Genomic DNA, 12,608 nt, shown 5'->3' on the forward strand with positions numbered 1-12,608 from the left:
CATATATGAATATTAACTACGAGAGCATTATGTTGATTGGCCCGTGGAAACGACAAGGCGCCCGAGTCTGCGTACAACGGTCCAAAGTTATCAGCTGGAATGTACAGGAAGCAGACGACATGTAAACAAAACAACTGCGCGCGATATTCGGTGTACGTGTGTCGTGTATCGGCAACAAAATCTGCTGTTTTGGTTTTGCGGAGGACACGTAAAATGAGGTGAGTATTAACTCCACAAAACGCTTTCTTCAAACAAAACCTCCAAACTCATTTTGTAACCTTTGCAAAATGGAATGTACATATTTTGACCTCGTAGTCGTAATAAGCCTTTATTCATTTATTATTTTATTGGATTTCCCCTTTCGATTTAGCACAGCCACTGTCTCAAATTCAAAACATTTGCCAACATGTGCGCGCGATATGAAATGACACTGAATTGTGTTAAAAATGAAACAAATTGTTCAAGAAATGTTTTGTTTTCCTCTTGTAGATTATTTATCTTGTATTGTATTATTGCAGTGAATAGTATTATTGCAGTGAATATATGTCGTAAGACTAAGAACGATGATTTTCTTCTACTCAGTTGAAATAGGGCCTAGGCCTACTTTGTTTTTATTCACAGGCATCACAAGACTTGACGAAAAAAAATGGAACCGCCAAAATTGTGAGCGATTATGGATAGGCTGGAAGACGACATTCCATGCTACAAAAAGAAGGACTGTGATGCTTTTGCAGTAAAGCAACTACTGGCTCTCAGCGTGAGTTCATCAGAATACCCGAAGGAGTATGGGGACCCAGGCTACCCACCAACTTCCTGTAAAAGGATCAGCAGGTATAGGTCTAGGCCTAACTTGTTTTTTAAGGCTCTTTCAGTCCAATTCACAAACCCCATCCATCAAGTGAATTAAAGATGGTCTACTTCACTGTTCATGTTATTAAGAAGAATTTGTTGCCTCAATAAAGTTGTTGCCTCAAAGAGATTAAAATTATGATAAAATAAATACAAATCATCAAACATTTATGACTTCAATTTTCAATTTGTTTGGCACAGACACAACACCCCTCCTTAAAGTTAAAGAAAGCTAATTGAACAAATATTCAAACATAAACCTTAATTTTAAGATTGGAGGAGGGTAATTATTTAAACATTTTTGTAAGGCTCTGTTATGACTTTGAAAAAAAACACCTCTTATTCAAATTGCAAGGACTTTGAATTTACATGCTCATGCGGCCAAAGGGTGTGTGTTGATCAACATTTTTCTGACAGATTTTTACATTTTATTGAACTTCAAAACATATCACATTGTTTCACTTCCAAACGTTGAGATCCTTTATATACTTCATGTAATTTAAATGGTCATAGGGCAGATTATTAATGCTTTATCCATAAACTCAAGCAAAATGAGATTTTGACTTATGGCAAAATTTAATTAGATTTTTTAATTTAAAGTAGCCAGTTTCTTGAGCTTATAAAGTATCTTGTGTGCAGAATGAGTTTATTACAAAAAAGTTGTTCCGATTTCCACTAATCTTCTTGTATTTTTTTTTTTCGTGTCAGGCAAAAATATCAACCAGTTAAAGAAAAAGAAGTTACGAATGAGACACATGAAGAAAAATCACAAGCAAGGTTGACCACTGCTGATATGTATCTACTTCGATTGAAAGAAAACAATGAAAATGGTGCACTTGTACACGATGTAAGTCCAAGGGAAATCTGACATACATACATGTAGGCCCTATTGAATTTATTTTCTTTAGATTAAAAAAAATACAACAAATGTGCTGAGAAATGTTAACTTCAGCACAACAAAGAATGTATCTGAGGGGGTTAAATAATCACAACACTTGGGTAGTGTTGTAGTCCAGTTCATCACAATTCCTCACAGGTCCATCACAAGTCCACTACAAGGACAACTAAAGTCCAGCACAAGTAGTCCCTTGCATGGAATTTTGAAATTTCTCAGGGAAATATCAGGGAAAACTCAGGGAATGTTGTTTTCATAAAGTCCTGGGAACCATATAGTGAGGACCAGGCTTGCAATGGATTCAACTACAATACTGGTATTCATATAACGGTCATTTCTTGTTTGTGAAGGATTTCTGCGGATGGCAGTTATGCCCAACTATCCACGCCGAAACTGTCAAACATGGAATCGTCGACGCAAGCCGTCTGAAACCCAGAAACAAGATATTCAACGCGATTCACCGCAGCGTGAACAGCGCCACCGGCAAATTGAGCGCGCGGACTTCAACACCGCCGTCGAAACTGAAAACGTGTCTGAGTACCCGGTTGGACTGTCAGCGACCAAGTAGTGTTTCATCACACCCTTCTAGTAGCAATAATCGGAAGGAGGAGCTAGGGGTCTGGCAGGAACCACCCCCTCCTGTTCCTATAGAGTATAACTTCAAGTATCTCAAACATCCCAGGCAGTATTCAGATCAATACAGGTAAACCAAACAAATTAGCCCAAAGTGAAAATTCCAGCTGAAACAGGTTCAACTGGTTTCAACTGGTACCAGGTGAAGTGAAAATGACTGGTATTGCACTGGTTTTACTGGTTTTGAACAAGCCAGTGAAATCTATTCAAACCAGTTAAACCAGTTCAAAACTAGTCACCAATTTCCAGTTGAACTGATTTCACCTGGAATTCTCACCTGGGGCATGGACCCAACCCAAAGCCCAACCCACCCCACCCATACCCCACCCGTACCCCACCCCACCATTTGAATTCGGGGAAGGCAGAAATAAGTGTTTTATTGTTATAACTCCTGCCCCCCTCCTCACCACTCAGAATTTGGGGGAGGGCAAAACAAGCTTTTTAATTTTATGATTTGACTTGAGATTGACTTGTGATGAACTTGCTGTTCAGCTTCAACCTGTGTCTCATTCCCAATAAACTTTCTCTGTTACAAACACCTGTTTTGGTTTCATCTATATTCAAAAGTGTTAGGAGTGACTCAGTTGACCAAAATAGAATTTGGTTTCAGAAAGGCAAACGTTATGTATTGAACTTTATGTATTCAATGGACCTTATTCATGAGGAAGCCATTTTTGGTCGTGTTCCATGTATTTCATAAATTGTGAACTGTTGATTGGGATGGTGACAGACTATTTATGCATTCTAGCCTCACTTTTTGTTTAAATGTGGTTTAGAACATTAGGGTATAATTAATTACAAATGTTATGCATTAGAGCAGATTTGTATTAATTTGTAACTAACTTTAGGCTATGTGTTTGCTTTCATTCTCTTTGCGAGGTCCAAAAATGAAGTTGTTACCTTGCATTCAATTAAACATGGAATAGACGCTGAAGTCACTCCAAATAGCTGCAACATATTCCTTTCATGTACAATTGAAATCTTTGTATAAATTTGTTTAGGTGTGACTATGGAACACAAGCCTGAGATGGGTGTTCACAATGATTATTCAAGTTTCCTGATCCTGACCGAGAGGAAAACAAATATGTTTCAAACATCATACATCATGTGCTTAATATACCAACTCTTAGGAAAAATGTGGTTCCCAATGATTTTGAAACACAGGTGTGTCAATTAACAATCTGTATTCAATTAATATTCCTGACAGAGAGGCTTACACCTACACCAAGATGAAAGAGAAGAGCCTTGGTCGATGCTCCTTCATTGGTGGAGTCATTGTTCCCCGACAAAGAATGAGATGTGTGAAGGGGAAAGCAATGATCAGCGGTAAATTATCCAGCCCATCATCAACACCAACTTGCTCTGATCCAGATCAAGTCAAGTCATCGGTAAGTTCAGTGAGAGTATAGTGTGAAAATTTGGACTCTATTGTTAAATACGGACTCATTGGTTGTATAACATGCTTAGTGAAGATAATTAGGACAGTGAAAGGTCACATGTAAGGGTAATGTTATCCTCGTTAGCTAAAAGAGACTATAGATTTCATAGGAGTCCAATTTAATGACAGACTATCCAAAAATTTCCAATTAGGACACATGTCCTTATCAGTTAGGGCCCTCTATGTAAGGGGCCTTTTGAAGAAGAAAAAAAACAGTAAAAAATGTGATAGCCACTGCTCATCATAACTGATATTTTCCACCAACAACCATCATGACCATGGAACAGATAAACACTGAGTTAACACTAATATAGTCAACTTGTGGCTAGCTACTGCTTATTACAACTGTTAACAGTTATAGTTGGATGTATTGTGTTCATTTCCATCAAAAGCCACAGGACAGATAAACAGTTACATCAATCCAGTCAGCTTGTGGTTAACCACTGCTCATTATACATGTTATAACTGTTAACAGTTATAGTTGGATGTATTGTGTTCATTTAAATCAAAAGACACAGGGCACATAAACAGTTAACAGCAATCCAGTCAATTTGTGGTTAACCACTGCTCATTATAACTGTTAACAGTTATAGTTGAATGAATTGTGTCCATTTTCATCAAAAGCCACATGACATGTAAATAGTTAACATCAATCCTGTCAACTTGTGGATAACCACTGCTCATTATAACTGTTAACACAATAACAGTTATAGATGGATGTATTGTGTTCATTTCCATCAAAAGCCACAGGACAGATAAACAGTTAACAGCAATCCAGTCAACTTGTGGTTAACCACTGCTCATTATATACTTGTTTTAACATATGCTCTGTGTAAAACATCAGTACAGACTGACTTGATGATGTAAGGTGATGGCACAATTCCTTGCTCCGAATGCCAGTTTTGTAGTCAAAGTTCTTATGACTGCATGAGCACAAGTCAGTCACAAGTGATCCAGTCCCAACTATGTACTTCACAAGCTCTTCAAATTAACTGTGACATATAGGCATTCCTTTGTTAAAGTAAATTTTGCCAACCTAGCTCCCTTTAGCCTTTCATAATAAAGCAGTGAGAGTGTTGCAGTTGAGTCACTTGTGATCAAGCACAAGGTAGTACACTCTTGTTTTACTATACTCTTGAGGACAATGCTTTGTGTTTCCCTTTTCCCTGTAATATAACACTCTACCGTAGACTAAGCACACAAACTTACTACAGAGGATCGTTTCCAACAAAAGACCCAACTCCCGAGGACTGAAAGGATATGTTGTTCGGTGTGTCGGTCCTCGGGGTTATGTAGAACGAGTCGTGAGTCTGGTCACAAGAAATCTCATGTCAAGTCTGAGCCCAATCATCATCATAAGTAGCCTGCGCCGCATCTCACAATCCGTTTTCATCCGGCTTTATCTGTAGCAAAAGAGGATGGATCTGCCTCATAGAGGCTATATTTTTGAGCAAATGAGTTCTCCATCACAACACACATTTTCGATTACAAACAGCAAATACATGGACACCACAATTATTGAAGCAATACAGCAATTTCACTTCAATCTATTGTAAAAATATAACAGGTTATTTTTTATCAACTGTTGCAGATGATCAACTGGCAACTGAACCACCAATTAGTAGAGTCTTGTGACGTGGAGCTGTCTGTCAATAATCCCTCACCCACTGAGATAGCCATGCTGTCGAAGATTCCTCACATCCATCGCTCTTCACCGTCAATTCCGAGCAACACTAACGGCAAGTATGGTGGAAAAGGCACAGGTAAGTTGCAATCAGGAGCTGATTGCACAGAACTGATTTATAAACACAGACATTTTGCTCAGCGCTGAAAACATTTGATCATCAAAAGCAGCTTTTTTTTATGTGATGTACTACATGTCAAAAAAAAGGTCCTACTTTTGATCCTAAATAACTCTGTTGTTTACCAATGGAATTAAACCAAAATTTCAGATCGTGTAACAGGGGTGTGAGTGATCACTCATAACATGAGCTGAAAACACCTGAAAAAGGTTTTAAAAAGCTGAACTTTGGAAATATCCAATACTTGTGTACACAGCAAAGTGAGGGAAAAAAGCTGAAATCCAAAACCCAAAAAGCTGAAATCAGCTTTAAAGCTGAGATTTTACACCCCTGATGTAAACAAGGCATGACAATTTTTGTTTGAGCAAGGGTCATCAGCTTTGTGCAAGATGTTTGTACATTGTGTACATGGTTGGAAATACATGTGTAATTTTACTGGTGCAAAAAGAAGCTTTTCCACTTAATTAATTCCCACAGCATTCCTTTGGGCTTCTGTATTTGTTTTCTTCTTCAATTTTTGTTGTTGTACATGTACTTACAATCGCATTTTTTGTCCTTTTGAACAGAACTCCAGTGTTGTTTCTTTTGTGAGTTTCAAACGAACCCCATCCATTAATATTGAACAATTGATTTTTATTTGATAAAACAGTTTGTTTTGATACATGAAAAGATCCATCACATCCATCTCTTTTATTCTCTTTGATAATCCAGTAGTCAATCATAAATTGAATAAAAAGTCATCCTGTCTACTGTGACAAAGGCACTAATTTTGCATCCCCGGTATTTGTCATCCGACTTTTGATTTGACTTGTGATTGACATTGGATTTGACTTGTGATTGACTAAATTTATTCAGTTTGTTTTGATACATGAAAAGATCCATCACATCCATCTCTTTTATTCTCTTTGATAATCCAGTAGTCAATCATAAATTGAATAAAAAGTCATCCTGTCTACTGTGACAAAGGCACTAATTTTGCATCCCCGGTATTTGTCATCCGACTTTTGATTTGACTTGTGATTGACATTGGATTTGACTTGTGATTGACTTTGGATTTGACTTGTGATTGACTAAATTTGGATTTGACTTGTGATTGACTTTGGATTTGACCTGTGATTGACGTTTGTTTTTACTTGTGATTGACGTTTGAGTTGACGTGTGATTGACTTTGGATTTGACTGGTGATTGACTTTTGATTTGACTTGTGATTGATTTTTGATTTGACTTGTGATTGACTTTGGATTTGACTTGTGATTGACTTAGGATTTGACTTGTGATTGACTTAGGATTTGACTTGTGATTGACTTAGGATTTGACTTTGGATTTGACTTGTGATTGACTTAGGATTTGACTTGATTGACTTTGGATTTGACTTGTGATTGACTTAGGATTTGACTTGTGATTGACTTAGGATTTGACTTGTGATTGACTTTTGATGTGACTTATGATTGACTTAGGATTTGACTTGTGATTGACTTAGGATTTGACTTGATTGACTTTGTATTTGACTTGTGATTGACTTTGGATTTGACTTGTGATTGACTTTGGATTTGACTTGTGATTGACTCCAACACATCCCCATTCAAAGGAGATGCGAGTTTACATAATTTACATCGATTCTTTTTCTTGTTTTCATTCACCAGTTTTGTTTTCATTTGACTTGTGATTGACTTTGGATTTGACTTAAGATTGACTTAGGATTTTGACTTGTGATTGACTTTGGATTGGACTTGTGATTGACTTAGGATTTGACTTGTGATTGACTTAGGATTTGACTTGTGATTGACTTTGGATTTGACTTGTGATTGACTTTGGATTTGACTTGTGATTGACTTAGGATTTGACTTGTGATTGACTTAGGATTTGACTTGTGATTGACTTTGGATTTGACTTGTGATTGACTTAGGATTTGACTTGTGATTGACTTAGGATTTGACTTGTGATTGACTTAGGATTTGACTTTGGATTTGACTTGTGATTGACTTAGGATTTGACTTGATTGACTTTGGATTTGACTTGTGATTGACTTAGGATTTGACTTGTGATTGACTTAGGATTTGACTTGTGATTGACTTTTGATGTGACTTATGATTGACTTAGGATTTGACTTGTGATTGACTTAGCATTTGACTTGATTGACTTTGTATTTGACTTGTGATTGACTTTGGATTTGACTTGTGATTGACTTTGGATTTGACTTGTGATTGACTCCAACACATCCCCATTCAAAGGAGATGCGAGTTTACATAATTTACATCGATTCTTTTTCTTGTTTTCATTCACCAGTTTTGTTATTATTTGACTTGTGATTGACTTTGGATTTGACTTAAGATTGACTTAGGATTTTGACTTGTGATTGACTTTGGATTGGACTTGTGATTGACTTAGGATTTGACTTGTGATTGACTTAGGATTTGACTTGTGATTGACTTTGGATTTGACTTGTGATTGACTTTGGATTTGACTTGTGATTGACTTTGGATTTGACTTGTGATTGACTTAGGATTTGACTTGTGATTGACTTTTGATGTGACTTATGATTGACTTAGGATTTGACTTGTGATTGACTAAATTTGGATTTGACTTGTGATTGACTTTGGATTTGACTTGTGATTGACGTTTGTTTTCACTTGTGATTGACGTTTGATTTGACGTGTGATTGACTTTGGATTTGACTGGTGATTGACTTTTGATTTGACTTGTGATTGATTTTTGATTTGACTTGTGATTGACTTTGGATTTGACTTGTGATTGACTTAGGATTTGACTTGTGATTGACTTAGGATTTGACTTGTGATTGACTTAGGATTTGACTTTGGATTTGACTTGTGATTGACTTAGGATTTGACTTGATTGACTTTGGATTTGACTTGTGATTGACTTAGGATTTGACTTGTGATTGACTTAGGATTTGACTTGTGATTGACTTTTGATGTGACTTATGATTGACTTAGGATTTGACTTGATTGACTTTGTATTTGACTTGTGATTGACTTTGGATTTGACTTGTGATTGACTTTGGATTTGACTTGTGATTGACTCCAACACATCACCATTCAAAGGAGATGCGAGTTTACATAATTTACATCGATTCTTTTTCTTGTTTTCATTCACCAGTTTTGTTATTATTTGACTTGTGATTGACTTTGGATTTGACTTAAGATTGACTTAGGATTTTGACTTGTGATTGACTTTGGATTGGACTTGTGATTGACTTAGGATTTGACTTGTGATTGACTTAGGATTTGACTTGTGATTGACTTTGGATTTGACTTGTGATTGACTTTGGATTTGACTTGTGATTGACTTTGGATTTGACTTGTGATTGACTTTGGATTTGACTTGTGATTGACTTTGGATTTGACTTGTGATTGACTTTGGATTTGACTTGTGATTGACTCCATCACCTCCCCTTTCAAATGAGTTTCAAGTTTTACATAATTTAAATTCATACTTTTTATTGGCTTCATTTACCAGTTTCTGTTTTCCATTTACGTTATCGTTCTTTTCCATTTCTTTTGTTTTGTGTTATAAAGACAAGCCTTATCCATTCCAACTCAACATCTCGGCCGACGCACAGACTGTCATTGCACCAACCGTCAAGAAATGCGGCCACCCCATCTTCATCCATTGACAAGAACATTTCTTGATAATTTATTTGTTGCAATTTTTTTTTGATCTGTCATTCCCATTTCTTTTGTTTTCTTTAGTTATTTTTTTAATGTCATTTTATTTCAAAGTTAAAATATCAAGAAGTGTCACTAACATAATTTCTTTTTTTTCTTTGATATCTTTTTGTCAATTTTATTCTTAGCTGAAATATCACGAGCCCAAGATTTGATTTTCAAGAAGTAAAAGAGTTCATCAAAACTAAACAGTAAACAAAATAAATCCAGATAATCTTTTCATCACCAGTGGTTGCCAACCTCAATTACAAGCCATTATATATTATTAAGTTCTTGTTTTTAAGTTAAACCTACATGTTGTATATGAACATTTGTTTTTGTTGACTTTTTACAAGTACGGTAATTACAGATTTGATAGGCGATGAGTTGTTGGTACATTTTCATACAAGTTGCAAACTTTAAGCATGTATTGAATAAAAGAAAAAGTCAGTTTGAAATATGTTGCAAAACAACCATCATATACATACATGTAATAGCTTTCTTCGAAAAAAAAAACTACAAGCGGGAACGTAAAATTTAAGTTCCCATTGTGGCTTATTCAATGATTTTAAATGTTCACTATCACTTCGAGTGATCACGGGTTGGAACATTTCAGGTTTGCTGTTTTGCAGCTATTCATCATGAGTATGAACATGATTCAAGGCGATACACTACACGTATGTCTTGGTTTCAGGTTTCTGACTAGCTAACCCTGAGCAGAAACTTGGAGGACCGCCATCACAGCACAAGATGGCTGACTTGACTGAGTACCATGCCTCATATTCCAGAGACCGCAGGTTTGAATTCTATTTTGCTTTTGTTGATCACTTTATTGTTGAATTCTCATTGAGTATCCCCTACAGAAAAACATTTCGTGTTGAAAGCCTATATCATATCAATAAAAATTAGATATTACAAATATCCTCAACGAAACATCATCTGTATCGAGGGATGCCGATTGGCACCCTACATGTATCCAAAGTCACATAAACATAGATATTACAAATATGCGTAAAGAAACATCATCTGTAAGAGGGGTTGATTGTCACCTTGCATGTATCACAAAGTTCCCCCCCCCCTCAAATATACATTATGCGTTAAGCCAGAGTCAGAGAGTACGGGCGTTGCATCACTTTGACAGGCTTTATACATGTAGTAAAACCTTTTTGTACATTTAGTGTTACCGGATTCAAGCATGCAACTTTTGGATTGGCTGATTTTCTCCTATTTTACTTTACACTTGTGCCATTCAAAATTTAAAAACACTGTATAAAGTCTTGTAAAGTTTGGCATTTCCTCTTGTTTTTGTTACTACCCAGTTGCATGCATGTAAATTAACAGTTACACTACTGACATCAAATCCTTAATTGTACAAATCCTTCAGTTGTGTAATGACCATAATACAATTTTGCAATGCTTGAGTCGTTTATCCGTAAAAAAAAAAAATTAGAGGCATATAGGATCATTTGCCTTTCATGAATTTTGTGCGTTTCCTATAATAATACTCAAAATCCAAAGAAGAATGTTCAAAACCTGTTGAAGTTTCAGCTCAGTAAATATAACAATATCACTTACAGTGAGGAAACCATGCACAACATGTTCATCATGAAACGTGATTTCGTCCATAGCACTTCATTAATTTCACTCCATTTCCAACGATCAGTCAGTTGACTGATAGTAGCCTATAACACCAAACCTGACGGAATAATTATTTTCATGGGGTGTTCAGAACCAGTAAAATTTTAATCCTAGTAAGCTTTTTGAGAATAATTCAGTTGGTTGGGAAAATGCAAATGATCCTGTATGCCTTTAAGACTGGAACACATAAAAAGCTTGTTTTTAAGAAAGTGGATATCTTTAATACATAAATTGAATGAGAAATCAATAAGGACACTATGAGGTTTATACTTGCATTTGGAAGTCAGTGCACTTTTTGTAAAGACCCTCAAAATAAACATGTACATGTACATACAACCAGGCATGCAACTGGGAAATCACAAAAAAAGAGGAAATTCACATTTTTCCCAAACTTTGTAAAGTGTTTTTCTATTTTCAATGGCACACATGGGAAGTAAAAAAATTGGAAATCAGCTGATCCGAGGAAAAGTTGCATGCCTGACAACGTAAAGTAAATTTGTGCAGCAATGAAGCAAATTATGCTCTTTCACATACCATGTTGAATAGTCAACAACAAATTATAAATTAACCAGACCTAAGGCTCAGAAAACAATGACATTAACATGTATGTGTATCGTTTCAGTTTGCGGTAACACCATGTCATAATAACTACTGCTTAGAAGATATTTAGTTCTGAAAAAAACTTGTTCTGCTTATTATCAGCAGCTTTCACTATGTAGCTAAAGTTGATAATAAGCAGGACAAAATCTTTTCAGAACTAAATATCGTCTAAGCAGTAGTTACATGTATTACTACATGGTGTTAACGCAAACCAAAAACGATACCAATACTCCACCATGCAAAGCCCAAATCATACATGTATACATGTGTAGTTCCTGAAAGTAGAAAAAGAATCACACTATTAAATTATAAATATCATATGGCACTGCAATCATAATAATCAATACACAAGACGTAATGATCAGCAATGAAACTAAAATTAATCAAACCATTAATCTAACAATAACATCATTGACTGTCTGCAATTTTCAAAAAATCCCATTCACATACATGTGTACATGCTTAAAAACACACCATTATATGTGCACTGTAATATGAATAATATAAATAGCAAATATTGGTCAAAGGACTTATAGTCCTCACTGAAAATGAAATGAGCATGCAGAGTCAAGCAAAAATGTTAATAAAAATACAACATGTTCATTATATTATTTAAAACGAAAAATATGAGCAGATTGGTTGGCTGTACATGTACATGTACAAAGCATAACAATTTTCTTCTGCTGGCAATCAACTTGCCACTCTAGCATAACTTTAAATTGTTCAAAGGAACAAAAGTTCCTTTCACAATAAAACTGTTTACTCAAATCATAGACAATTATGTCCAATTCCTCAGCACAAGTTGGAAATCCCCTCTACATTAGGCTTTGTAGGGGGGTGTGGCCTAGTGGTTAGGGTTCATGACCCATGATCAGAGCGTCAGGGGTTCAAATCCAGCTGCTGACCAGTGTGTCCTTGGGCAAGCCGCTTCACCCCCACTTGCTTCTCTCTTCCCAGGAGTAGAAATGGGTACCAGCATTGGCTGGGGAGTAGCAGGTTACTCTCCCGCTAAAGGCGGTACCCATTACGCTTGGGAGGAGAGAGGCAAGTGGGGGTGAAGCGACTTTCCAAAGGACATAATATATGAC

The 12,608-nt window shown here is 36.2% G+C and overlaps 1 protein-coding gene across 2 annotated transcripts; it reads left to right on the plus strand.

Moving 5' to 3' along the window:
• The first annotated feature begins 100 nt into the window (after positions 1 to 100).
• Positions 101 to 9,351, plus strand: LOC119725812. 2 transcript variants are annotated; one of them, XM_038197395.1, is made up of 7 exons: positions 101 to 218; positions 592 to 831; positions 1,558 to 1,696; positions 2,095 to 2,447; positions 3,585 to 3,765; positions 5,407 to 5,578; positions 9,154 to 9,351. In XM_038197395.1, exons 2-7 carry the CDS (start codon positions 674 to 676, stop codon positions 9,249 to 9,251), a joined length of 1,101 nt encoding a protein of 366 aa, XP_038053323.1. In that variant the 5' UTR covers positions 101 to 218; positions 592 to 673; the 3' UTR covers positions 9,252 to 9,351. The 2 variants fall into 2 exon arrangements, with proteins under 2 accessions (XP_038053323.1, XP_038053322.1); XM_038197394.1 differs by having other exon boundaries at positions 102 to 218; positions 622 to 831.
• The last annotated feature ends 3,257 nt before the right edge of the window (positions 9,352 to 12,608 follow it).

The sequence above is a fragment of the Patiria miniata genome, unplaced genomic scaffold (genome assembly GCF_015706575.1).
Source record: "Patiria miniata isolate m_02_andy unplaced genomic scaffold, ASM1570657v1 HiC_scaffold_19, whole genome shotgun sequence".
NCBI lineage: Eukaryota > Metazoa > Echinodermata > Asteroidea > Valvatida > Asterinidae > Patiria > Patiria miniata.

What these genes read in the sequence shown, in the direction of transcription:
- LOC119725812 (XM_038197395.1), top strand. Translation starts at nt 674, where the DNA reads ATGGATAGGCTGGAAGACGACATTCCATGCTACAAAAAGAAGGACTGT. An exon ending in ATGGTGCACTTGTACACGAT is followed by an intron (nt 1,697 to 2,094) that starts GTAAGTCCAAGG and finishes TTGTTTGTGAAG; the next exon opens with GATTTCTGCGGATGGCAGTT. An exon ending in GTATGGTGGAAAAGGCACAG is followed by an intron (nt 5,579 to 9,153) that starts GTAAGTTGCAAT and finishes TGTGTTATAAAG; the next exon opens with ACAAGCCTTATCCATTCCAA.